This window comes from Podarcis pityusensis (assembly GCF_964106645.2).
Source record: "Podarcis pityusensis genome assembly, chromosome: 10".
NCBI lineage: Eukaryota > Metazoa > Chordata > Lepidosauria > Squamata > Lacertidae > Podarcis > Podarcis pityusensis.
The window spans coordinates 19,930,059-19,957,075 of record NC_138035.1 but is presented as its reverse complement, the minus strand read 5'-3'; the positions used below and the strand labels follow the sequence as shown (position 1 = coordinate 19,957,075).

Sequence of the window (27,017 nt, the reverse complement as noted above, 5' to 3'; positions counted from 1 at the left end):
TTGCTCTTGTAGAGCTGAAAGTACAGTCCAAAGTTGCTGCAAGTGGACCTGAAAAAAGGTCTCCAGGGCGGAAGAGATTTAATTTGCTATAATCCGATCAGTTCTAAAAGCTCTGCAGATTTACCTCCAGCAAGAAAAGTGGGGCAGTGCAGCATGTGGCTTCCCTCAACCTGCAGACTCATGGCTCACAGGCTTTATGCAAGAGCTTTTGGAAGATTAACTTTCCTAGACGAGGACCGCACGGCCAGCTTAGAGACTTTCACTTCGATACACACCAAGGCCTGGGAATACAGTTCTCTCTCAAGTCTGGAATTAACTCCTGGGTGTCAGTCAGCAGGTTTTCTAGAGTGCCAGCAGGGAAGGAAAGATGAGGAGATGGGAAAACTTATCAGATGGACGAACTATTTTCAGATTTACCCATTTCTCTACTGCATCTCTTAAACTGCATCTGTCAACAGTCAGAATCCAGTTAGCAAGACTGAATTCTGCTTCAGAACAGCCTAAGTCATACATGCACAAATGGTACACACGCATAAATTTCCTTGTTCATTATTATCAAGCATACATGGTTTCTACCCTTTAAATAAAAGTAAAATGACAGAACGCTAAGACAGCCTGAAATCTGAAGCAGGCTAGTACTGAGCTCTGAAAAGGTTCAGCCAAGGTGACCCACCTTGTCCTTGCAGGGCCTCTGGCAGTTCTGTGCAGCGCACACTGCATTTTCATCATCAGACTCCTCAGCTCCTGACCAGTCATACTTGGAGGGGATATCCAAGATTTTCTTCTCCCTCTTTTTCTCTGTGCACTCTTTCACCAGCTCCACCTTGGCCGCAGCTGCCTTCTCACGCTTCTTCTTCCGCTCCTCCTCCTTGGCCAGTTTTTTGGCCAGTTTGTTCAGCTCCTTCGTCTTATCCATGGTCAGTTTTAGCTTCTTCTTCTTGGGTTTCTCCAACTTCTTCAGCTCTTTAGACTTCTGCTTCATTTCGCCAAAGAACTGCTCTGCTTTCTCTAGCTTGCGCTTGCGCTTCCGCTCAGAAGAGTCTCTTCCCCGCATTTTTAATGGCTTCTCGTCCATGCTGTCATCCTTAAAGAAAAGGTAGTTTGACAAAAGAAAGGTTAGGAAGACGGACATATCACAAAGCAAAGTCAAGGAACTAAGATTGTTTAAATCCTGTAGCGATTCCAGAGAGCGCAACACATACTGCTGTGATGCTACTTGGGTGACACTGTTCATTGCTGGAGTGGAGGCAAAGTGAAAACCCTTCATCCGCCCCACAACATTGGCCATTTCAGTCACCACTGGGAGAGCACAAAGGAGTGTATGTAATGCATATCAATAAGCAGAATGTGTACACATATACGCAGAAAGAGACAGGCTACATGACCCAGAAAGGCAGGTGCTGCAGTTTTAAGTTTTCTCAATCTTATACAGAAAATGACCAGTTGGTCTATCTAGCTCATACTGTCTACACCAGAGCTCAGGAACCAGCAGCCTTTGGATCCAGCCTGCAGCCCGCCTGCCTGCCTTCCCTCTACAACAGATAGGCTTAAACAAAAAGCTCTCTCACACACATGACTGAGTTTGTTTTCCCCTGAGCCAAACTGCCTAGTAAGGAGGAGATTTTTGATGGGATAGGGAAAGAGATGAAAAAGTGATGGGGGGGGAGGAATGAGGCTTTCCCTGCAGGAATGCAACCCTCAACATAGTAAAGATTCCCCACCCCTCCTCTAGCTTAACTAGGAGGGAAGAGAAGGTAGTTGTTGTTCTAGCCAATTTTGTTTCATCTCCTAGACCCAAAGCCACAGGCAGTCCTGCCTTCCTCAATGGATGTGGAAGAAACAGAGGGAAACCCTACCGCGTTAAGCAAGCATGTCTTGAAAAAGGACTTGGGGGAAGGAAAGAGATGGAAACTCTTCCTTTTGAAGGTAAGTTAAGGGAACTAAATGATTCTCCGTATGGAACATCCATCCTCACCTCCATAATATGTAGAAACCTATCCTCTGATGGAGGATGTGTTGCTTGCAAGATCCGCCAGATGTGCTGGGTCTCATCCAGAGAAACCTCTAGGAGATCTCCGATCATCATTAGATCTTCTAGCTGTGATTTGGCTCCAGGAGACAGCTCAAGCACAGGAGGTTCTAAACTGCGAGGTACCAGGGGGCTTTTGCGAGGCTGCTTCCTTGGGGTGTTGGAGCCTTTTAGAGAGAAGCCGAAAATCACACCAGACAAGTCAATAGAGAATGGTTTAATTTTCCATTCACATAAAAAGGATTAGAACAGACAAGACTTCAAATAAACATTTCAAATGCTGTATTTCTTAGTAGTGAATGGCAATTATTTCCCTTAATTATGGCAGACTGCAAAGTCTCTTGAATGATCAAACACAGCAGTGGAAGCTAGAATTATAGTTAATTACTCAAGAGCCACAAGGCACTCAAGTGTTACATGTTACTGTGAGGTCAGACAGTCCCTTAGATGCCCCATATATATAGGAAATGTTACCTTGGGAGCAGCTTTTGGAAGCTGATGAATATGCATGTTCAGCACAGAAGGAGGGGGCTGTCCACATGTGTGTTACAACTTCTTCAGATTTAATGGGAATTTCTTCATCACAAAACAAGTTGGGCTCCACACTGCTAGAGGATTTTACACTGGCATTGTCCTACGAGCAGAATGTAAGTGGGCATAAGCACAGAGTTATCTATTTTTGTGCCAACATATGTTAAGCTAGTGTGTTATAGGAACATGGGTTATGGTTTACTTTTTAACCACTGCAACAGATAGACAAGAGGGCCAATACCTCTCTCTAGATTTATGGGGACGGACAGTGCATTTTTGCTCATTTCCAGTCAGTTAATTCAAATGCAAACTCTGCAGTAAGATTAAAATCCATTACAAGCTTCATGACACATCTTGGATCACCTTGATGCGTCAAGCAACTTTTACAGCTGTGAATGTAAGCTACGGTAAATTGGCTGAAGTTTCATTGAAGAAATAAAACTGACATTAATGGCTCAAAGATTTTTACTGCAGTGCTGACCTTTATGTCATAGCCAAGCGCTTCCCTGATGCCTTCATCTGAATCCGTCTCCTCATCATCATAGTCTATAGTCTGTCGTGGAGATGACGACACACTACTCATTGCCCGGTTAAAGCCAGATTGCTGAAAACTAGTCAAGTGACCCTAAGGGGTGAAAAAAGTATTAGGAGGTTAAAACTAAGTTAATTTAGAAGACTTCAACAGGAGGTCTCCTTTGATTTGCTCTATGGACACAATTCAGATCCAGAAGTGTAATCTCCACATCTAAATAAAATACAGTATACTGTATTTTGGTAGAGAAAGCGAAAGCAGAAAAAGGAGTGAAGCAAACAGGAGGCAGGATACCAAAATGTGAATTAGTAACTCTTCAAAGTAAAGCTATAATCCCATCAGTAAAACAATACGGGAAGCACACCTACATTCACCTGTCCTGATTGTCACATTTTACAATCTCTGGCTTTGCAGCCTATAAACCCCCTGCTGGTCAATGAATATACTTTATGTGCTTAAAGAAAACGGATGTGATTTGGCCACTTACCTACATTTGTAACAAACTTGAGTTTATTAAACTGTGAACCCACTCCTATTCAAACTGAACCTTATCACCTTATTTTGTAAGCCAGGGGGAGGCAACCTAAGGCCCAGGGGCCGGATGCGGCCCAATCGCCTTCTCAATCCAGCCCGCGGACAGTCCAGGAATCAGCGTGTTTTTACATGAGTAGAATGTGTCCTTTTATTTAAAATGCATCTTATTTGTGGGGCGTAAGAATTCGTTCATTTTTTATTTATTTTTCAAAATATAGTCCGGCCCAGCACATGGTCTGAAGGACGGTGGGCCGGCCCACAGCTGAAAAAGGTTGCTGACCCCTGTTGTAAGCCTTGTGACTTTATTTTTGTAACGCAAAAGAAAATGTGATCAGCTGGAATTCCAGAGTAACTGGCCATTGTCTGAATGGTGCACTGCAGCTATGAAAACTGAATATACATTTTTATAAAGTTCTGTGCCTTATTGTTTTTGTGTTATTTTTGTGGAGGTCCTTATTGTGTATATCATTATAACCTTCACTTGTAAGCCTGTAAGCCTTACAAGACACCTAAGATTTTTTTTAAAAAATCACCAGAAGCTTTTTGTCACAGGAGATCGACTGCATTCAGATCAAACTAAGCGACAGTTCTTAATATGCAACAACTTTTCAAGTGTTCCCAGAAAGAAGCACTACATACACCAGAGAAACAAACTACAGTGGTACCTCGGGTTAAGTACTTAATTTGTTCTGGAGGTCCGTTCTTAACCTGAAACTGCTCTTAACCTGAAGCACCACTTTAGCTAATGGGGCCTCCCTCTGTTGCCGTGCTGCCAGAGCACGATTTCTGTTCTCATCCTGAAGCAAAGTTCTTAACCTGAGGTAATATTTCTGGGTTAGCGGATTCTGTAACCTGAAGTGTATATAACCTGAAGCGTATGTAACCCAAGGTACCACTGTACATCCTATCTATTGTTTAGGCCCCGCCTCACCCCTACCTGTAGGTCAGGGTTGGCTGCGGCTTTCTGTAGCTCTGCGCTGATAATTTTCTCTGTTTTCTCCCGGGCAGCCTGTTCCACCATACGTTGGCTCAACACAGAGAGCTTGGCCAATGCAGAGGACAGTTCATCTGTAGCCAGAGCTTGCCGCGCTCGGTCCTGCCAGCTCATAGCCCGCTCTGTCAAGCACTGGAGTGCCTCCCCCTCCGGCAGTCTGACCGGCAGCTTTTGCAAGGACACAAGCAGAGATAAGATGGTCTCAAGGCGGGGTCTTCGCGAACGCATGCAGAGTGGGCATAGGAACTTGACTTCTTTGGCAGGCCAGCTGGAGCCTTTCTTTTGGGAGCTGGTTTTGGGGAGGGGCACGCAGGTGCTGTGAAACCAGTCTTTGCAGAGTTCGCACTGGAGCATGAACCCACTGGCTGTTTTGCGACAAATGCAGAACTTGATCTCCTCAATGCGGTCCACCATCATCATCTTTGCCAGGTTGGCTTCCCTGAGGGCGTGCATGGCTTCAATCTCCTTCTGCTCACGGTCCTTGAAGACTGCCACCTATTGGACAGGGAGAAGTACAGGTGAAAACCCTTCACTCAGCTCAGCTGCTATACCCCATTTTCTTCCTTTAAGTGGGGAGCTGAGGAGGCAAAGAGGCCACAGCACCAAACTATGAATCAGAAGATCCCTTGTTTGAATCTCACCTCTGCCATGAACTAACTAGCTGGCCTTAGGCAAACATTTCTCTCCATCTCTGGCACATTATTACTGAACTCAAAAACTCATGTGAAGCACTATAGAAATACATCATTTTTAAATGTGCAGAAGAACCTTCATCTTAATTTCCACAGAATTTCCTATGAACTTACGTTTACAGATTAGTCCAGTATTCAAAAGCAGTTCACATCTCTCCACGTAATGAGGATTTACAGCATAATTATACCATTATCTTTATATGCAAGTACATTTTATCATTCTTCCGAAATGCTTTCCATTTTTAACATAACTTTTAAAATTATGATTGAAAGCTTTCTGTAATAAATATAGGGGTTGCTCGTGCGTAAGTTGCCACCACTCCTGGCTAGGTTGCCTGGTTAAACCTTTTCTGTCTGGACAGCCCTTCACTTCGTGGCTGTTTCAGTCGCTAGCAGAATCCGTCAGTGGGCGTTTCTTAAACCTTTTCCAGCATAAAAGCTGTTTGACGCCAAGTCTCCTCCTACTCTCCCTGCGCAGAAGTCTTCTGCGCAGGGAGGGTGTGGGTAGCGGAGGACCCGTGCTCTCCCCGCTGGTCTCCGGCGAGGAGTCCTGGAGCCCCCTCGCCGATTCCCCCATCTTCCCCCCTTTATCCCTGGTGTTACGCTGATTTCCTTCCCCAGCTGATGAGCTGCCTCTCTCCCTGCTGGGCCCTTCTCCAGCATCACTTGGGAGCCTTGCCTCCGCCTCTGGCTCCGATGTCAGTTCCCTGACACTTTCCATCTCAACACTGAAGAGACTTCCACTGAGCAAACAAGAACTATGCAGCATAGCTATTCTGTTTTATTTAATTTCAAAAAATTACAAACAACTACCTCTTTACCCGCCACCTAAAACTATATAGCAATGAGGCATGTTGCACCCTGGTTGGTAAGGCATTCCATGCGGTGACCAGGGAATGCCCTGGCCCTGGAAAAGCTGGGCCTCAGGTCATGATCACAGCATGTGGAGAGGAGCCTACAGATGAAGGTAGACATTAAGATACCCAGAGTCCCAAGCCATTCATGGCTTTAAACTTTAGCATCAACACTTTGTCCTGAGCCTGGAAACAAAAGGAGTGATCAAAAATTGGCCAAAATACCTGCCACAGGTAACAACACTCACAAGCATTTATTGTTCCATGAAGTTAGTATGTAAGGGCCCCCCATGGAAGAAATCAAACCCAGTGGAGTGCTGTTACAGTTCCTTACCACCGTTGCAGTGTCTCTGGTCTCTTCTAGTCCATCTTCCAGCTCACTCAAGGACTCCAGGTCAAGCTCCTTCTCTTTCTCCTTCTCTATCAGCTCCTTGACTCTTTTTCGCCTGTTCTTACTGCTTCCATAAACACCAATGTCAGTTCGAGGGCTCAGAACCTGCAACCAAAAAGCAGACCAGTTATAAGATCACTCAGATTGAATGCTGCACAGAAAAATTTCAGACAAATTTCATTCGAAACCAGATTTAAATCAGAATTCACCAGTGGGACAAATTAAAATGATTTTGGTAAACAGTACTTAATTAGCAAGCTAAAACTTTGGGGGGGGGGTCAATTTCAGGCAAAGCAGACCCATTTTCCTAAAGAGAATACCTTTACATGGTACTGAAGTTGATGTATTTTCATCTCACATCTCACATGTGCAGATTTAATGCTTCTCAATCGGTTATGCATTAAGACACAGGAAAGTGTTATGGCTATACCAGTGCCAAGCCACAGACAGAGATAGTCACTAACCTAAGGTTACCAGCCGTCCCCATTTCCCAGGGACAGTCCCCATACAAAATCCATTGAAGTTGAAAAGTGTCCCCGGATTCATTGAAAAAAATCTGGTAACCTTACACTAGCCTCAGTTAACCATTTGAAGGCAATGCTAAGGCCATTTCTACAGGCTCCAATACAAGATTACCCACAACTTACCTGCAAGAGTGTGTAGCTCGAGTTCTTCTTAAGGAACGTTCTGCCTGTTCGCTCCCTCCAGGCACGGGCTGCTGCTACCTGTGAGTCGACTTGCGGCAATGCCTCAAGGCGGACGGGTATCAGGCGGCCTTTTGCAGACAGATTCTCTAGCTGTTCTAAATATGCATAGTTGCTCCCATTCTAAGGGGTAAAGAATAATTCTCAGCTAAACATTCCCACCGCCACAGTAAACTGAACTTATGCCCACCTATGCAGCCACAGGTAGATTTCAACACTGTTCAATTATATTAGGATAAAATGGGTAAGTGCAATAAAATCACATATGAGCATTAACACAGTGTGACACAATAAGAGAATAAAATTACAACAGTAAAATAAAAGCAATTCACACTAATAGCCCTGAGAAAATAAAAGGGTCCATGTCTGCTGCCAAAAATACATTGGACGATGCCTTTTAGGAGAAATATTTACCCACCTAACCTGGCAATACTGACCACCATGGCAGTGGTTTCAGAGTTTCTTGCAGTGGTCTGTCCCATTACTTGCCACCTGATTTTTGGAGAGGCCAGGGACTGAACCTGGAACTTTCTCCATCCAACACAGGTGCTGTGTTGCTACGCTATGGGCCCTACCCATAAAGTAATGAGAAGGCCCTAGGCAATCTTTCTTGGGATGAGTGCTCCAAGGCTGGGGTGCCAAAATTGAAGAGGCTCTTTCCTGCCAGACCCCAGACGGCAGAAGCATTTGGAAAAGGGCTTCTAAGGATGACCTTAGTGTACTGGCAGGTTCATATGGAAGGAAGTGATCCCAAGCAGCCTATTACTCTATCAGCTCTCACCCATAAAACACACACATTTAATAATTTCCTACACTTTTCAATAGTTTCCATAATTTACTCCAAAAGCAAATTTTATAATTTGTACGTACGTAATTCCAGAACACCTATCTGTAAATAACAAATGACTTCACTCTGCTTGTGAGGAACAAGTGAGCTTGTATGTGTGCATAAATATAAAATTGAAAACCTCTATAAAAGGACCTGTTCAATTTTTGTTCAAGAAAACGCAGCTATAAGATTAAGGCTGAGACATAAGGGGCAGGGTGGATGATGCCACATATTTATCAATACAAATATAGCTCATTTAATTGGAGAAGGCTTCAGTATTCAAGTTGCTCCAACTGAGCAGTTGTCACCAGCAGTGACTATCCACCCTTACATTCTGAAGCCAGTTCAGAGAACTAAAAATGTCAGCTTTTATTCACAACTAAACACAATCACAGCCAGGGAACAGAATCCCTACCATTCTTCGCTTGAAGAAATTTTACAGTTTTATTCTATTTTTGCTGTGTATTGCTTGCCGCCTTCAGCATCTCTATTGAAATGGAAAGGCAGGACATAAATACGGTAAGTAAATATTAAGAAGACACTGCAACGCATTGCCAGGATGCATCAGGATTAAAAAGCATGGAAATGAATGGGACAATCAATGAAGATCAGATTTCAAAATTAAAAAATGATGCTGTCTTTTCAAGGAAGGAAGCAAATGCCTGTTGGAAAGGATTTAAGGATATAAATACCCGCTGCATTGCTTGCCGTGAACCATACCTGAATAGCCTCCACTTTGGATGTCCAGTCTCGCGCTCGCTGCAGGGCTTCTCTTAGTGCCAGCACATTGGGCAAGTAAGCAGGGATGTTCTTTGCTTCATTGACAATGCTCTCCAGAGCTGCTATGCTTTGCCGAGGCCTGGGGGTGCAGGGGGGCACAACCTGATTAGCATATGGTCTTGCTTTCTTATCTGTATACCTGAAGGAGCGTCTCCACCCCCATCATTCTGCCCAGACACTGAGGTCCAGTGCTGAGGGCCTTCTGGCGGTTCCCTCATTGCGAGAAGCCAAGTTACAGGGAACCAGGCAGAGGGCCTTCTCGGTAGTTGCACCCACCCTGTGGAATGCCCTCCCACCAGATGTCAAAGAGAAAAACAACTATCAGACTTTTAGAAGACATCTGAAGGCAGTCCTGTTTAGGGAAGCTTTAAATGTTTAGTCGACTATTGTATTTTAATATTCAGTTGGAAGCCGCCCAGAGTGGCTGGGGAAACCCAGCCAGATGGGCAGGGTATAAATAACAAATTATTATTATTATTATTATTATTATTATTATTATTATTATCATTATAAAGTAAGTCCTAGATACCACGTAGTCATTGCCTGAACAGCCATCACCCAAAACTAACCCCTTCTCTGTGGCAGTGCATTTTTCAGCGTTATTTATTCCATTTTTATGGCTGATGATGAAAACTAAATATCATCAACAGGATTCAAAGTGCAGTTTTAGCGAGACGCTCCCAAACTTATCTCTGAAGGACGGAATTAGAATGTGAATGCTTTGGTTTCATTTTTTGGCCATAAGGCAGGCACCGCTCCTTATTAAAGGAGTCAGTTTCAGGTGTTGGGAGGCCAAGACTCAACTACAACTCATTGTGGCTTAAATTACACCGCAGTTCGGAGGCCCTGTAAACAGAAAGCAGAATGACCAAGAGTAATACTCGCCTTGCTTGCAGGCAGACTTTAGCTTTTTCTTCCCACCTCTCGGAAACTGTGAGCAGCTCCTGCAATTCAGCCATGGCCTTCTCTACCGCATGGTGTGGGGCCAGCCCCACCCCTGAGTCAATCAGTTTCTTCATCACATCCAAGGTGACTCTCTGAGGATCTGAAAGGGTCACCCGCACCTCATCCAGCCAGCGTGCCTGCTGCAGCTCTTGCTTCAAGCGAGGCAATTCAGGAAGTTCCACATAGAGGCCAGTGCCCATGTCTATCAGCATCTGAAGCTTAGATGAGTCAGGGACCTCATCCATCATGGCCTCTTGAGCACGTTCATGAAACTCTTCAACATCATCCAGCAGGTTCTAAGGGAGTGACAACAAAGTGCTCATTCACTACAGTGATGGCAGCTGCCAGAGGGGTTGCAGACTGCGTAACTAGGTACTGGTATGTTTGGGATGAGCTGAACGTTTAGAACTATTGAGGTTCCAAGCAATGACATCTGATGTCAGGCAGAAAAAAAGGCTACAATGAACAGTTTATTGCAAGAAATGCTGCCCAGAATAACTGACAAGGTAGGAAAAAGCGCGATTCTAAGTGCTTTGACTGGAATGGCAAGGAGTGCTAAGACACTTGCTTCCATCTGTTGTGTTAAACCTGAAACCCCTCCCCGTAAAACACTTTTCTTGACTATGACTACTGGAAACAATCAAATTCAGTCTCATTACTGTCCGTGTTTTGTTTTCCTGGGGTGCTACAGTGTCCAGCTCACTGCTTCCCCCCCTTTGAACAATTTGCTTCTCAAACCATGAGAAGAGAAAGCACTGCCAGGAAAACAATCTGCCTTTGTATCACTTTGGCTATATTTAGAGGACACAAAATGCAAGTTATTTTTTGTTTAACATTAGGAAGATTTAAAGATCACAGAACTAAATGGAATAGTGTATTAAACACAGCCCCCGGGTTGCACAATTTTCAAACTTAGATATGTTCATTAATTGATTATCTTGCAGAACGTTCATTTCAAATAGGAAATGGAAGCTCTAAATCAGAGGCCGCTGATCCAGCTCCCTTCCCCCAAACCCCACTGATTTTAGTGGCAGGAGGTAAAAAAAAAAAAGTAGAAAGTGCTAAGATTATTACAGTTCAGTGCCTTGATGGCAACTGAAACCACCACTCGTAAGATCAAACATCTGTTGAGCAGAGAGGGGTTGGTAACACCCCCATACTCCCTGCCACACACAGACACAGCTGAACTGCAAAGATCAGCTGAGGAGCAGGGGCTGCAGGCCTGTGCATATCTGCATGTGCGGGATGAATACCCTTCAGTCAAAATCAGGTAGCCACCTCCATTCTAAAGAGAACCAAAACTCAATCCAAGTACAGCCTTCTCCAAAAACCCACCTTTACTTGCCGGGCCTGACTGATGACACAGGGAAGGCTAAACAGCTGCTGCACAAAAGCTTTCAGTTCTTCCACAGTCAGCTTGGTCCGTGTCCTTCCGCTCTCTGGGGTCAGTCTACTATGGGGAAAGAAAAGAACCTTGTAAATCACATACACAGTTCCTGGAGGGCAACAGAGTCAACAAATGGGCCAAGTTCAAGGTGTTGGTACTAGCATGTAATGCCCTATACAGACTAGGACCAGTTGTTCTCTGGGGACGTTTCTCTGCAAATTCCAAAGATCTCAGAAGCTCGCTCCGCAGTAATTTGGAGCAGGGCTTTAGTGGCTGCCCATTCTGTGGAACAGCATTCCTGTCAAGATGCAACAGGTGTCACTATCTGCACTTTTTAGCAACTTTTTTTGTTGCTGTTGTTCCAACAGGCTTTCCCAGCTGGATAAATAAGTCATTGCCATGAGTGTCTATTTTGTATCATTTTAGTTTTGTTTTAAATGTATTGGGTGTTTTGTGTTTAACTGTATTTTACTCTTTTATTGCACATTGTCTTGAAACCATTGAGACAAAGGCAAATGTGATTAATAAATTAACAACAGCAACACATAGTAAATTTCCTCTGGTCACGTAAACAAATCTGTTACATAAAATAGAGGCTGTAGGGGAGTTTGAGGCCTTACCATCACATACTCTGAAAAATAGAGTTCAGATGTTAATTATGTAATAATTTAAAAGCTGTACAGCCCAATATTTTATCAAAATTTATAGTAGTGTAGATTTTCATGTAAAAATACAGAGTTAAAGCTTGCAAAAATCTCCACCAATTTTCACCTCACAACAAGCACAAATATTTAGGGACAACATTGCTCAATGCTGTCACCATCAACCTAACTTTTGAAGGTGAAGTAACCAGAGGAGGGCCTCCATCAGTGATTTTTATTAACATGCAAGTTCACATGGAGGAGAAAGGAGTCCTTCAGGATACCCATGTAAATATTAATTAGGTCTTTCTAGTTGCACCCAGAAGCAGCAAAATTCCTTCAGCGTGAGCAAAATATGATCAACACCAGTTTGGTCATTTTTGAACACATTATTTCCAATCTGAAATGTTTCACCAGTTCCCTAATTCTCTCGTCATTGCAAAAGTTTTCTACATGCATTCTCTAGGGGGTAGAATCCTTCTGATTTGACTTCTCTAAACACTTTCCAATTTCTCCCCCTTCACGACCAAACTGTCTTTGGCACATCCCCCCAACCAACCACCAAACGTAATATATTCCATTTGAAAAGTGTCAATTCTGGCAAAGCATGCACAATTTATTTTGACAGTAGAATAAGCGTTTTTGGGTTGCTGATTTATACAGTTACGCCAAAAATCTACCTCCACCTTCCCTGGTCATACCTGTGCTTTTGTTTTTTGCTCAGAAGCAGTTGGGCCACTGAAGCACAAGTCTCTGCCTCTTTTACAGCATCTCTTAGCTTGCGGAAGAGGTCATTCTCTGGGTATTTCCTGTCTTCAGCATCCTCCAACATCACTCTCAGCTCAATCACATCTGCAAGAAATTAGCCAAGAGGCCATTTGCACATATACACAAGCATAGCAAACTACTCCCCACACCCAACCACAAAGTCCCCAAGAACAGTAGACTGAACACATTCAAGTTATCATATGCATAGCTATCCATTCGTTATGAGCTATTTCCTACATCAAGAAAGTATTTGCTCCTCACTTTAGTCAAGATGCCTCAATTCATGGCAGTATTTTAGCCTCATTTCTGCAAAAAAATTGTCTGAAAGGCAGGCTGGCAATCCAATACTTCCACTAACTAATTAAACTTGACTATCTTGCCATATTGGCACTTTAAACAGAAGAATGTCTCACAAGGATGAGCACACTAGCTTGGTATCAGATATCCTGCACACATTGTGTAACACACCCATCACCTTGCTACATGGAATCAATGTTAAGCATTAAACCTTCTCAAGAACAGAAGAAGTTTCCAGGGTGATAGCCATCTGTTGTTTTTAAGAGTCAAACTACAAATTTAATTCTGAATTAGCCATCCCTTGCTGCAAATGTATGTCCCACATGATCTAATGTTGAAAGCATTTGCTGCTTGATAAATGAGCAGCAGCTGATTGGCTGCTTCTGGGCAACTGGTCCAAATATATATTTAATGAAACAGGAAGTCAAGCATGCAGTACTAAAGGGAACAAGTATTTCAGACGACACAAGAAGTGACATTCCCAGCTGGAATGTCATATAAGCTTGTTTGGGTCATGTAAGCTTGCTCGGGTCAAATGCATACTGTCTCAATCTTATTTTGAAGGCAAGAAAACTATTCCCTCTCTGCAGGACATAGAGCCACAGTGTAGAAACCCTGTAGCCCTTCTTTGTGTCACATTACAAGCTGTTCCTCTGAGCTCAGGGACACTTCCAAAGTATGTTTTAGTGTACATGGTTCTTCACTTGCCCCCATTTTGTATCTTCCCCAGAAATCAGGCAGATTTGGCTGAAAGTGTGTGGCTGGTCCAGTGAGCTTCATGGCTGAGTGGGGATTTCAAACTGATCCTAGTCCAACATGCTTAATTGCTATGCCACGTTGGCTCTCTGGAGCTCACTGTGTTAAATCATTTGCTGACTTAATTCAGTTCTATGTTGAACATTTTAGTATTTTTGGTTTTAAAAACAGGTTTCCATGTCTTAGTGAAGTATTTTGTATAGCTTTCCCTGAACTTTATATATTGTTTTAGGATTTGGTTTTGCTCAAGTCCATCTCCCATTTGTGTTTCCAACCAATTGAAAATCTTCCTTAACAGATTCCAATAGGAAACAAAACTCCATCTAACCTTTCTTGTGGTTGAGGTTGGCCGACAGTGCATCTGTGACCCTGCTGACCCATGTATCATAGGACTGTGCTCTGACTTTCACTCCGTACAACAAGGAAGGGAAGTCCTCTAGTGGATACCGATATCTGGAGATAAACAAGGAGGAAGAACTTTCAAATGTACTGCAACTTTCAAGTGAGCAGAAGCAAAAAAAAAATGGGGAAGATGATAATAACATTATGTATTTGTCAGACTACTATGCACTGGATCTTTGAATAAGAGGGAACATTATTACTGTAAACATTGATCCTAGTTTAGAGGCAGGAAATAAGGCAGTATACAAAAGGAAGCAGGGTGGACTGGGAAGATGGTACCTTAAACATTTCTTCTGCATAGAGCATGAACACAAATCATTTGGATGATATAGGCATACAAGTCGTTCAGGGTTACAGGAACACGTAAGAGCAGACAGGAAACAGGTGGTCCTACAAGCTGCACACTGACGCTCATCATCTGGAACCAGCTCAAACACTTCCTCCTCTGACATCAGAACTCCCTAATGCAAAGAAAAAGTGACATCTAACAAAGATACTGGTCAGGGGAAGACCTTTTGTTTCCAAGGCCTCACACAATCTCTTTGTTCAGTCCAAAAGGGCATGAAAGCAGAGCTTCCCTGAACTCACCATCTGTATGACAGCCTCCCTTAAACGTGCCTCATCTTCTGTCATGAGAGTCATTTCTTTGCAGACCATGGCAGCCAGCCCCACATCCAAGCACTCTGGGTCGGCAGCCATCTTGAAAATTAGTTCCTCGTGAGAAAACACACAGTGACGCCTCAGTCGCCGATAATGGCTGACACACTGCCGACCTATTGGAAGCTAGAAATGCAAGAAGTGAGATATCTGGTTTAGAACTATCCCCAGCTCATCTTGGGCTTCCATACTGGAGTTCATGAGAAAAACACGTTAAAATGGTATCATTAAATGATATAGGCAATTATTATGAGCATTAAGTGTGTCACACTATCCAGGAGTAGGGTCTCCAGGGGCCTTGGGTAAGCCAAGCTCTTTGGAGTCAACTTGGGGGGGAGGGGATATGAGGGAATTGCTTGTGTGAGGTCTGGAACCCAAGGGCTTCATTTCACATGAAGCCAAAGGAGTCTCAAATAGCCTGTCTGAAATCAGCCTCTCCCCCAGAAACTCCAAGCCAACCACATAATTAGCTGGGGACAAAAAAAGATAAACAGCAATGGGGATGAGAAGCAAAAAACAAGAGGAGTGAGACTTGAAAGTCTCTCAAGGGGATACCATCTCCTCATAATATCTGAGAAACCAAAGAAGCTGCAAGAGCCAACACATTTTAACAGAGGGAAATGATATCAACATAGTAACAGAGTAAGAGTTAGACTTACATTGCAAGACTTGAAGTATATCACCTAGTCTCCTGCCAACAGTAATTATTTCAGCCAAAAAACAAGTGAGGCAACCTTAAAGATCAGATATCCAAAAAAAGGAAATTTTGCCTCACTTGAATATGAAAAAAAGTAGAAAATACAAAGGTTCTTTCAGAATGATCAACTTTGCATTATATTGCAACATTGCATTATACCAATTTTAATTTTCAAGCTCTGGTTCTATTAAAAAAGAAGGTGTCCAAATGCAGAGCAAACAGACAAAAGGACTTTCCAAAATATATAGTATATCCATTTCATGTTCTTCAGAGTGGTGAATAAAGGTTTGACTTTGTAAGTCAGTACAGTGGATGCTCAGGTTGCGAACGTGATGCGTGGGTTGCGATTCAGCGCTTCTGTGCATGTGCAAAGCGAGATTTAGCACTTCTGCTCATGCGCAACCGCCGAAACCCGGAAGTAACCCGTTCCAGTACTTCCAGGTTTCGGCGGTCCACAACCTGAAAAACGCAACCTGAAGTGGCTATAACCCAAGGTATGACTGTACTGAACAAGTTTAAATTTCCCCAATATGTGAGATTTAATTTCGAAAAAGACGATTACTACACAGAGCATGTCACAGCCTCTGGAAATTCTGCAAGGTTTCAGCTTGCATCTAAGCTAGATAAAATACCCAGGCTTTGGACTGCAACAAGTGTTGTGCTTAAAATTGGTTTGATGCAAGGTATTTTGACCATTCAGCCTTATGTAACTTATCATCATAGCATGGTGTAATACAGTATCATATGCATAAATTATTCAAGGGGCTTATACGAGTGGACACAGAGATAACAATAGTGTTGTGTCTTTTGCTCAATCAAAAAAAAATACACAGACAATATGAGAAAATTTAAAAGCAAACCTTAAGCAATGTATCTGGATATGCTGGTTTAATAAAGTTTTAACGAGGTGTCTTAATACATGCCTGTCTAATGTAAACAGCATATTAGTATTTGGATACCAAACCACCATAGAGTTATTATAGTAAGTTGCTTGTTCCATACTAATGGCAAGAAGCAAATTGGAGAGCTGCCAAACCTTACCAGCAAAAAGCTAAATAGCCACAACTGTATTTTGCCCAATGTAGAGAAAACTGCACCTTGAGCTGTAACCAAAACAATAATCCTTTTCAGATGGGTACTACGTTGATGCCTTTTAATATATAGCACCAGACAGTGCCCAGATAAGAGAAAAGCTAGGTTATGCCAGATGTATACAGACCCAGTCAGCAGTGCAGAAGTTCACAGCTTCAGCAAAATTGTATCCTTGATTAAATCCAGAGTGATAGGCACGTGGAAAAGTCACAACAAATTCGCCAGCACACTGATTGGTCCGGTACACCTAGAGACAGTGAGAAGTGAGAGATTTTGGAAAGAAAGCATCATTATCATATTCATCTTTCAGAAACGGAGATTAACATGGCTGGTAGTAACTATTAATTCATGCATAAACTATGCTATCACCTTTTCCCTTCTCAACCACTTCATAGAATCTACCAACTGATGCAGGCTGCAAAGAAACTGGTTTTTAAACCTCAATCTTTTTACATAAGGCTCTTAGGGCATATCGCCAAAGGAGCATCTTTCCACTATCTACAAGTGAAATCACTAGTTGCCTAGATAAGGGTTAAAAGCGTTTAGAACACAATCTATACACAGTAGCTAGAAGGATGTCGGGGTTGATGGTGTTGAAAGCTACTTAAGATTCCACTGGGAAACCTTCACAGTCCAGTTCCTGGCACAGGTTTTTCAGACCTACCAAAGCATTCTCAGTTCCATAATCAGGCCTGAAGCTGGATTGAAATGAATCTACAGAGTGTTTAAAATGCCATTCCAAGTCATTCTGTGTGACACAAGACAAGTAACCTATAGGCAGGTAAAGGTTCTGCCGAACTTACAGGCACACCATGCTCCATTAGCACATTGGGGTTCATGATGGTTACTAGCTGGTGCAGAAGGTCAGGTTGATTCTCAAATAGTTCCGGAGCAAGCTCTCGCATTACTTCCTCCAGCTGTTCTGCTGCATGGGAGGGCACTCCATACCACGTCTTTGGCTCTCCCCTAGCAAAACATATCATCCATTACCACAAAGAAAGCACATTCTAGCATGAGGCGTATTTTCCAACCCTAATCTACAAATAGGCCCAGTCTTCTAGAAGCAGTAGAAGTTTGCCAAGAATAAACTGAACTGGAAAACAAGATGATTCAAGTCAAGGATGAGCTACTTATTTATAAGCCTGGTCTTCAGGTAATACACAAAACAAGGAGGATGCTGAGCAATTGCAGGGAAACATAAGATTGTTCAGAAATTGACTGAAGAGGTTCACAGACATTACTCTGGCCCACCCCACATATTTGGAGTGTTTTGCAACTTAGACATATACCAACTTCTCTCATTAATAACTGTCTTTGCCCCTTAAAGGTAAAGGTACCCCGGGGGGCCACTAGGGGGCGCATTGGAAGATGGCCAACAATACCATCTCTCCGACCCACACGGGGTAATTAAGAGGCTGTTATGGGAGTAGGCAGCCTCCCTTGTTGCCCCAAGGAAATGGGGAACACTGCCCTTGCCTGCTGTGCCCATAAATCACCCCCTAATTCGAAAGAAGGGGGTGAGGGCCCTAGGCAGAATGCCCCCGTGTGGACCTCGGCTCTCCTGGACGCTGTCTCTGATCGCGCACTAGTTGCAGCAATTTGGAATAATTAATTACAAAAGAAGCAAATGCACATATTTCAAGTGAAGTCTGCTAATTTAAGTGACCTCTGCGAAAGAAGACGACGGGTTGGAGAAACAGGAATATTTTACGATGAAGATACACCAAAGGCTGGGTATGTTGACAACGGGACTGAATGGGGGGGGGGAACCTTTTTTACTTTCCTTCTATGTGATTTACAAGAACCCCTCCTCATTAGAATCGTCGGTTGAACTGACCCAAGCAGGATGATTAAGGTCTGTGTGGAGATAAACTTTAACCAAAAGTATGCTTTATGGAGATCGAGAAGCAATAAGAGCTTTTGGGAATGGCGCAGCAATTAATTCGGAGTCGCCATCTTGCCAAAGGATTTATAGCCAGGAGGAAAAACGGACTTGTTTTCAGACTGCATTCCTAGTGAATCTCCTCAGAGGTTTTGAGAAAGGAGGCAGATTGGTGAAGATTAATGACGCTAAGACTGTTTTGATGTATGGAAGTGATGTTATATGGAAAACGTCTGGATATGGCTACTGGATAAAAAAAATAATATCCACGCAGGATTACAAACTGTTCTAACCAGCTTGCGGAGACTATCAGAGGTCACAAAGAGAAAGGAAAAATATATGAAAATAACAACAAGAGATGTGGAAAAACAATAAGAAAGGACTGGATAGTACCGTGAACATCATAAGGTTAGATTTGTGGACATTAAAACAGCAGTAAGAAGCAAGAAGTTGATTGGATCCCCTTCGGAACTTGAAATATGGGTACCCCCAACAAAAATTTAAAATTCGGCTGTGTAATTTGGAATTTATGTAATTTGGTTTGATTTGATGTGATTGGTCGGTTAATAAAAAATTATTCTTAAAAAAAAAAGGTAAAGGTACCCCTGACCATAAGGTCCAGTCGCAAACGACTCTGGGGTTGCGCAATCATCTCGCTCTATAGGCCGAGGGAGCCGGTGTTTGTCTGCAGACAGCTTCCGGGTCATGTGGCCAGCATGACTAAACCGCTTCTGGCACACCAGAGCAGAGCACAGAAACGCCGTTTACCTTCCCGCTGGAGAAGTACCTATTTATCTACTTGCATTTGATGTGCTTTCGAACTGCTAGGTGGGCAGGAGCTGGGACTGAACAATGGGAGCTCACCCCATCTTGGGGATACAAACTGCCAACATTCCAATCGGCAAGCCCTAAGCTCTGTGGTTTAGACCACAGCGCCACCCGCGTCCCTTACTTTGCCCCTTACTGGACACTCATTATTGTATTCAATGCTCTTCTCCCTTGAGCAGAGAACTTGTGTAACATTCTAAAAAAGATTAACCCTGGGCAAATAAGGGTGACACTACCTGGGCATGCACACCCACCCACCCAATGTGGCAGGGGTCCATACCAGTGAAGGTAGTTGATGGAATAACTCCAGTGATCCTCAATGTGCCAGCAGAAAGAAGAGAAGCACATTCCCACATAAAGCCAGGGCACCTTCATGCCAGAAATATCAGCATTGATGTGAGCAAGAACAGATTGTTCCAGGACTGGCATGTTGTTGAGGTTCCAACCAGAAAGGGCATATTCCTGCCAAAAGAACAAAGACGAGTTTGTAAAGGAACCGGCCAGAACACCATTAATATACCCTAACACAGGACAAGAGCCAGTTCTTTACACTCTCCTAGACTGGTTATAATCCTCTGCCACATTCAGGCAGTAAATAAGGTTCTGCAGGTGCTTCACCCATCGCTTGAACCCTGGGGTTTGGCAGGGAGGCTGGATGGGGTGGGGAGGCTGTACTGATGGCAAACCTGACCTCCATCCCTTACACAGGTCAGCCCAACCTTCACTTACAGCAGGGGTGAAGAAACTCTAGCCCATGGACCTAATTCGAATGGGCACAGGCCACAATTTGGCCCATGACACCATTTCCCCAAACCACATCCACCTGCCCCACATTTGGGGGCATATGTGACACCAGGTGTGGGGAAGACAAGGCCTTAGCTACGTAACAACAGTTGGGAACTTCCAATTGCTCCTTTGCAAGCAGGGTTCAATTGGCACTGACAGCAAGACCCACTGCGACTGTATGCAGTAAGATGCTCCCCCTCTGAAGAGGAAAGTTTAAAAAAACAGCTAAGGGAGTTTCATCTAGCAGGAAAAGTTTAAACACTCCCCTTCTGCTTCTTTACAACACCAATTACCACTTCTAGTGGCATTGCTACAAAAGGAGTCAGTGAAAGGTGTCATTTATCCCTCTACAACTTGTTGCTAAACCAGTAACAATAAAAGTGTTGGAGGGCTCTAAGTAAGTTGCCTAACATCCCACCCATCCTCACCATTCATCAGATGGTGGAAGCACTCCTGGCACACACGTACTGGCTGGTGCCTCCATGCTAGCGATACTGCATCCAACATGCATACATAAGGGATTAAGTCATTCATACGGCAACACACACACACATTTGGACTAAGAACTCCACAGCACTCAGTGACACCATAGGGCCACCTATAGGGCCCCATAAGGAGCAGGGGCAGCATTGCTCGCATGGCAAGAATGAGAGGGTGCAAAGATCTGTTCGGCACCACTGTCAGCCTGCTGAGCTAAATCAGGGCAGTGGCCTGGCCCCAAGCTTTCCGTCCACAATGCTAGTTGGGGCCAAGAGATATCAGAAAGAATGTTAACTGTATGTTAAAACTGTTGCCTCTCAAAACTGAAATACCCCCAAATACATTAATCCTAATAACATGTAGAGTCAGCTTTCTAAAGTGCATGCAGATTGTGTATCCTAGCCACACCTCCTCTTCCGGCATCAGCTTTCGCCTGCCATCCTTTATAGGGAAACCACTTCCAAAGTCCTTGGATGAAATGTCGGCTCCATACTCCACAATTACATCCTCCTCAATGCTGCTCACAAGTCGCCAGAACTCTTTCTCCACCAACTCAGTGGGAACCATCTGAAAGCACAGAGGGAAGAGCTTTAAAACTAGCAAGTTACATGTAAATGGCATGGAGCAGCACTTACTGCCTCACTGGTGTTCAATCTTTCCCAAACCCACATTTAAAGCTGTTTTTCTCTCTAGACCAGAGCTGAGGAACTTGCAGTGTTCCGGGAAATACTGGACTTCAATTTTCCCTAACCAGCACGGCCAAAGCACAGGGAAAATGGAAATTGTACTCCAACAACATCTGGAGTGCCAGGGTGTCCCCACACCTGCCTTATGCGGGTGCAGTGAAAGTGGGAGGAATCACACTTGAATGCTCCCCTTCTTCCCACTAGGGAAGCAAGGGTATGCATGTTAGAGAGAGAGAGAAAGAAAGTACCCACACAAGCACTCAGGGCTAGGTTGTGAATTATAACAAATGCTGCTACTCTGCTAAAATTCTACATCTAGAAGAAACCAACCAGAGAGAATCAGTCACTGTGCTTGTTTTCTTGCAGCAACAGAGTGCTACTGCTACTTTTTTCACCATAGATCAAGGGTTCATAGCAAACAGAAAGATAGGTGGGCATTACAGATAATTTTTGTATGGGTGTCCAACTCCAAATTTCTGTAACATTCTTGTTGGATCTGAATTTAAATAATTGATGACATCAACATAAGGAAAGATCAATCATGATTAGGATTCATAATCCCTTTTACGATCTAACATTTTTCTAGCAACTAAAGCCAATTCATGAAAATAGCAAAGAGTGGCGGAGGATAGAAGAAAGGACATACTCTATTTACGCAAATCTAATGCACCACTGAATCTAACACACACCTCAATTAGCAAAAACATGAAACCAAAAAAAGTATTTGCTTTGTCAAAGGTGTTTTTCAAGCTTGCAATCAAATCTAATGTGCCATCAAACAATGCACACCATAATTTTCGCAACGTAATTTGGCCAAAAAAGTGTGCATTACGTTCGAGTAAATATGGTAGTTTAGTACTACTAAACATGCTTTGCGTGTTGGAAGCCCCACATACCTAGAGAAGCAACAGGACTGGGAAAGAATTCTGTCTGGGGACCTGAGGAGAACCACTGACAGTTATAGAAGGTCATCTCTGGCCTAGATGGGTCAGTGGCCTTGTCAGTAAACAACAACCTTGCTATGGAATGTTTATAAAAATACCTGAAAACATTTTTCCAAAACTGAAGACAAAATCCAACTCCTAATGCTGCCAGAATAAAAGCCCAACTGGATATTAAAGAGCTTGGCACCTGAACTGCATCCATTTTCCTTTCATTTTGAAATGCAAGGTTTTTACCATGGATGTAGAGAAGGAAAAAGGACTCCATTGGGGCTCTCTGGCCTCTAAAGACACATTTCCTCATTTTTGTCCCATGAACCCAATCCCTGAGATCTCTACAGAAGAGGACAGAATTCTAAATTCTAAATTCTGCAACAACAACAAAATAAAAAGAAATTTAAAAAACCCCTATAAAATAGTTAAATAGCAACGCTGTGTGGGCAAATCTGAACTGCCTATAGGTTTTCCGACTACTAGTGAGAACACTTTGACTGCAACATATATTACATACTTACGTGGACTGGCATGTTGAAGTAATCAGACTTGAAGTTATCTGCCATCTCACCAAAGCTCTGAAGGGTGTACTCTCGAACAGCCTGTTCAAATCCAAAGGCCTCACGTGGTTTGTTACATTCCTAGAAAAGAGGAAAAGTGTTATTCGGCATCACAGAAAGCAGTTTAATCAGAGCATCCTGCAAAAATGGAATGAAGTTCCTTCATTTAACTAAATTAAAAAAATATTAAGCTTTCATTTTTTTATCTCTCCAGGTAAGTTGACTTAGGCCAATGAGCGCACGCAGCAGTGTTGGTGGACAAGTGGACTTGCTTCCCAAAATACTGAGTATCTGCGCCTTTTGCAGTACACTGCTGTTGGGGAGAGAAAGACAAGGAAGAGAGCACAGCAAGCTGTACACAGCTCATCAGAGAACCTGGAATGTGACAAACATCTAGAGCAGGACCATTTGAAAGCAGGTTCCACTTTTCCATAGTAATCTGGGTCTAACTCAGCTGTACAGGCAAGAACTCTGCTTGTTCAGCTGTTTTCTGGACTTAGGACCTCTCCAAATATCATCAAGTCCCTACACAGAAACGCCTTTCAGATAGGAAGAATCATGAAAGATCACATATGACAGCTGCCCATGTCTCAGCAAGCCACAATTGACTGTAGCTACTACAAACTTCAAAACAGACGCATTTTCCTACTGTTAACGAAGAAGCCTTGTCTCCTGGACAAAATTCCTCAGAAGGGGTAAACCTTGGGTAGCTAGATGAAAAAGAAGACAGGATTCCTGAATCTCAACTAGTTGAATTGAAGAGGGAAGGTATTTCAGCAAGTGTACCTCACATGCCAAGCTACAATTTCCAAAATTTCCTCTTCTATGCAACTAAAATGACACAGAAATCCTATCCTCTTTTCTTACCTGGCCACCTGAGTCGAACCACTAGTGTTTTGTGGCCTCAATGTTTCAAATACGCCAAAAACAAAAACAAAGTACCTCAGCAACGCATTTAGGGCATCTCCAGTCACCTTTGGGCACATCAGGCAAAGGGGGTATCAGGCAAAAAGTGTGGTAGCTGTCGTCACATCCATCACACAGCAACAATTTGTCCTCGTTGTTGCCCCGGCCACAGAACAGACAGACATATAGGTCAACCTATACAGGAAACAGCATCTTGAGTTTCATGTCTTCTATGCATAAGACAAACCTACCCCAATCCTTCATTACATCTAATGTAGCTGCATACAGTGGCCTCCGCAAGGAGATTCTAAATAAGCCTCCACTGGAAAGAGGAAAGATGTCAATCATCATCCAAGGAAGCCACGGGCTCTTTACAGGGTTGGAATAGCATTTGCCAGGCACTGGCCAGCATGGGGAATCCCTAGTTGAGGAATTCATCTTTATGCTTATTTTTTGCTGCATTTTCAAACTACAGTTAACAAAAGCAAATTAACGTATGACTTACCAATAACAAAATTCAGTGGTTAATACTACTATACACAACCCAATATTATTCCTGGGCTCACTGATTATAGCCAGGCACCTTTTTTGCATTTTCCCCATAAAAACCATCTATTCTCTCATTAAATATAATCCTCAGTTGTGTAGTATGTAAAGTTATGTAAAATTCAGCGATATCATCTCCCTAATACTAATTAACACATGTTAGAGATGTCACATAATTAAGACTCATTAATTGACCCAAATTTCTCACATTCTGCTATTGGAACACTTGGAATGCATCAAGGTTACTCTGAAACCAAAACAAAATCTGGAGGGAGCTTGTTTTTAAACACTCATTGTACACATGCTTCTTCCATGAGATGCATAGACACAATAATGATGATCTGGCAGCTCTCCAGTTAGCACAGATTTTCTCTGCATAGGCAACTGCAAGCAGTCTTGCTTAAAGACAATGCATAAAGCCAGGAAGAGACTGAATAACATTGCATAGTCTCAAAAACTAGTAGAAGTACTATTTGGTAACAAGTATCCAAGATGTTAGCTGTGATCAAACAGAGAACGCCTTGAAATTTCAAATTTCTCATCTTGTAGACCTCTCTCATGAGGTTAATGCAAACAGTTCCAAACTGTAGCCTGAAGAAGAATTAGACCTCTGCAACTACACACTGGATTAGAAGTTGTTCTCAACCAAACTACAGCACTACCAGCAATTTTAATAAAATGAAGGTGTTTTGCTTCCTTATCCCCTCATTCATCATTTCCCCAAGCCAGGTAAGAAGCAACATATCAGATGCTCAAGAGCAAACTTACGAAGTTGACAGAAAGGGCCCCTTTCCGCTGCCTCATCTGCATACCGAAAGCCTCCGACCTAGTACCTTTCCGCCTTCGAGGTACTTCATCTAGAGAGAGAATGTTGTACTAGTTATATTTTCTGCAAAGATTTCACAGGGTCAGTCTGGTGTCCTGAATGGAGCAGCAAGCGAAGCATGCTTAGCAGTAAACAAAGGAGTCATCACTTAACTGGGTTGCAATGGCACAACTAGCCACAGAATGTTTCCTCTATGGAATCGGGCAACTTGGTAGCATCTTAAGAGCCCAAACCTTTTGCGTTTAAGGTGAACAAAATTTATCACGATAGCTGTAAAGCAGAACTTTAAAGCCTGTGAGCAATCTGTACCAAAGGAATGGAAACCAGAAGGACGTTGATATGATTCCTGAGACTTGGGTCACCTCTTCAAGGCCGCTAGTCCTATCAACTCCACCACACATTCTACTCTTACCTTCACAACCTTCATTCCAAAATTCCCAGTTACAACCTATTAAAAACTGGAATGTTCACATCACAAATTTTACCAGATGAAAGCATATACCGTATTTTTCGCTCTATAAGACGCACCAGACCACAAGACGCACCTAGTTTTTGGAGAAGGAAAACAAGAAAAAAAATATTCTGAATCTCAGAAGCCAGAACAGCAAGAGGGATCGCTGTGCAGTGAAAGCAGCAATCCCTCTTGCTGTTCTGGCTTCTGTGATAGCTGCGCAGCCTGCATTCGCTCCATAAGACGCACACACATTTCCCCTTACTTTTTAGGAGGGGAAAAGTGAGTCTTATAGAGCAAAAAATACGGTAAATATATTCCTAACACCCCTTTTTTTAAAAGGGGGGAACACTGCTCAGGCATGCAAATATGGAAGATCCATCTGGCCTGCATCTCACTAGCTCATAAGCAGCATATCCACAATACGCACATTAGCAGGTTAGAAGGCTCACCTTCATTGAAGTCCTTTCCCCCATAAACTTAACTAGGAATCACAGTGACACGTGAGATCTTTAAACTATATCATGTTCGATTATTTGCAAGGCACCAAGTTCCCTCAAGGTTTCAGCTAAGTACCACAGTAGTTTATTTCGTGCTGGCTTCTAGTAGTGCCAGTTTTAACAAATATATAAAACTCTGTTGCATCTGGAACTTACCAAAGGTTCTCAATGGAGTGGGCATGCAGCTGCTATACAATTTTTGGAAATGCTCATGTCACCATCTTGCACCAGCAGCTAAATGATGAACCACCAGGCTCAAAACTTTATGTTGAAGAAGTTAACATACCTGTGATCCTCAGATGAAGGATGGTCATAGAAATATATAAAATAAAATAAAATAATAGCCTCACTCCGCTTTAATTGCAGTGGCTCAAAGCTGCTGCTTACCTTCTTTTTCCTTTGCTCCCAAAGCTAATCCCATCATCTTTGGTCCTGCTCCAAAGATCTGGAGCTTCTTCAGTTCAGTGTTTCTACTCATCTCGCCTGCCTCTGCCTGAAAACAAGATCACATCAACTTACCATTAGTATTTACACAGAATGTAATAGCTCTCACAATAGATGACCAGAGGAGTTATGGGGCTGGAGCAAACTCCTACTCCACAGACATTGGTCTTTGCACAGTCACTGCCAAGAGCAGATACTTTGGAAGATAGTGTGGCTTTTCTCTCTACCATCATCATGTGTAACAAATTTCAGAGAAACAATACAATTTACCTTGCTTGGAATGGCACCCAGCTGCAAAATGTCAAAAGCAGGAAGAAAATTAAAATTAGATCATATTTACTATCCCATTTCTACTAACTGACACCATCTGCTAATGCACTTTTTAAATTGTTTTGTAATGAAGAATAAAAATCTATCACATTAGTTATTAAAGGACAGTTCCGACAATAAGGAACAAGAATAAGAGTTCATTATACATATTCAATCCGCTTTGAGTTTTTAAAAAATCAAGTGGTATATAAATTATAGGAAATAAATACTATTAGAATATACAACTAAGTATATGTCTTTGTTAATGAGATGGAGTCTTGCAGGCTTAGATGCTCTCCAGTACGTGTCTCGATTTTTGACACATGCAACATTTATCTATAACCATCATGCATCTTCTGCTACATT

At 42.8% G+C, this 27,017-nt stretch overlaps 1 protein-coding gene across 7 annotated transcripts in view; it reads right to left on the bottom strand.

Annotated features, from left to right (window-relative positions):
- Positions 1-27,017, bottom strand: part of KDM5A (lysine demethylase 5A) — a 45,132-nt gene that overhangs the window by 6,106 nt on the left and 12,009 nt on the right. For 3 of the 7 annotated variants that reach the window (XM_080971559.1, XM_080971561.1, XM_080971563.1), the window contains 22 exons: positions 26,286-26,391; positions 24,890-24,978; positions 23,612-23,770; positions 22,631-22,750; positions 20,897-21,055; positions 19,503-19,684; positions 17,316-17,478; positions 16,640-16,759; positions 14,655-14,849; positions 14,346-14,527; positions 13,993-14,117; positions 12,545-12,695; positions 11,151-11,268; positions 9,756-10,111; positions 8,811-8,949; positions 7,205-7,384; positions 6,501-6,662; positions 4,564-5,115; positions 3,042-3,185; positions 2,504-2,663; positions 1,976-2,196; positions 674-1,084 (listed from right to left, as the gene is read on the bottom strand). In XM_080971559.1, coding sequence (XP_080827685.1) covers positions 674-1,084; positions 1,976-2,196; positions 2,504-2,663; positions 3,042-3,185; positions 4,564-5,115; positions 6,501-6,662; positions 7,205-7,384; positions 8,811-8,949; positions 9,756-10,111; positions 11,151-11,268; positions 12,545-12,695; positions 13,993-14,117; positions 14,346-14,527; positions 14,655-14,849; positions 16,640-16,759; positions 17,316-17,478; positions 19,503-19,684; positions 20,897-21,055; positions 22,631-22,750; positions 23,612-23,770; positions 24,890-24,978; positions 26,286-26,391 — 4,194 coding nt within the window. Of the gene's footprint in view, positions 1-124; positions 343-673; positions 1,085-1,975; positions 2,197-2,503; positions 2,664-3,041; positions 3,186-4,563; positions 5,116-6,500; positions 6,663-7,204; positions 7,385-8,810; positions 8,950-9,755; positions 10,112-11,150; positions 11,269-12,544; positions 12,696-13,992; positions 14,118-14,345; positions 14,528-14,654; positions 14,850-16,639; positions 16,760-17,315; positions 17,479-19,502; positions 19,685-20,896; positions 21,056-22,630; positions 22,751-23,611; positions 23,771-24,889; positions 24,979-26,285; positions 26,392-27,017 lie in introns of all 7 variants that reach the window. The other 4 variants (XR_013977022.1, XR_013977023.1, XM_080971560.1 and 1 more) reach the window with 2 other exon arrangements.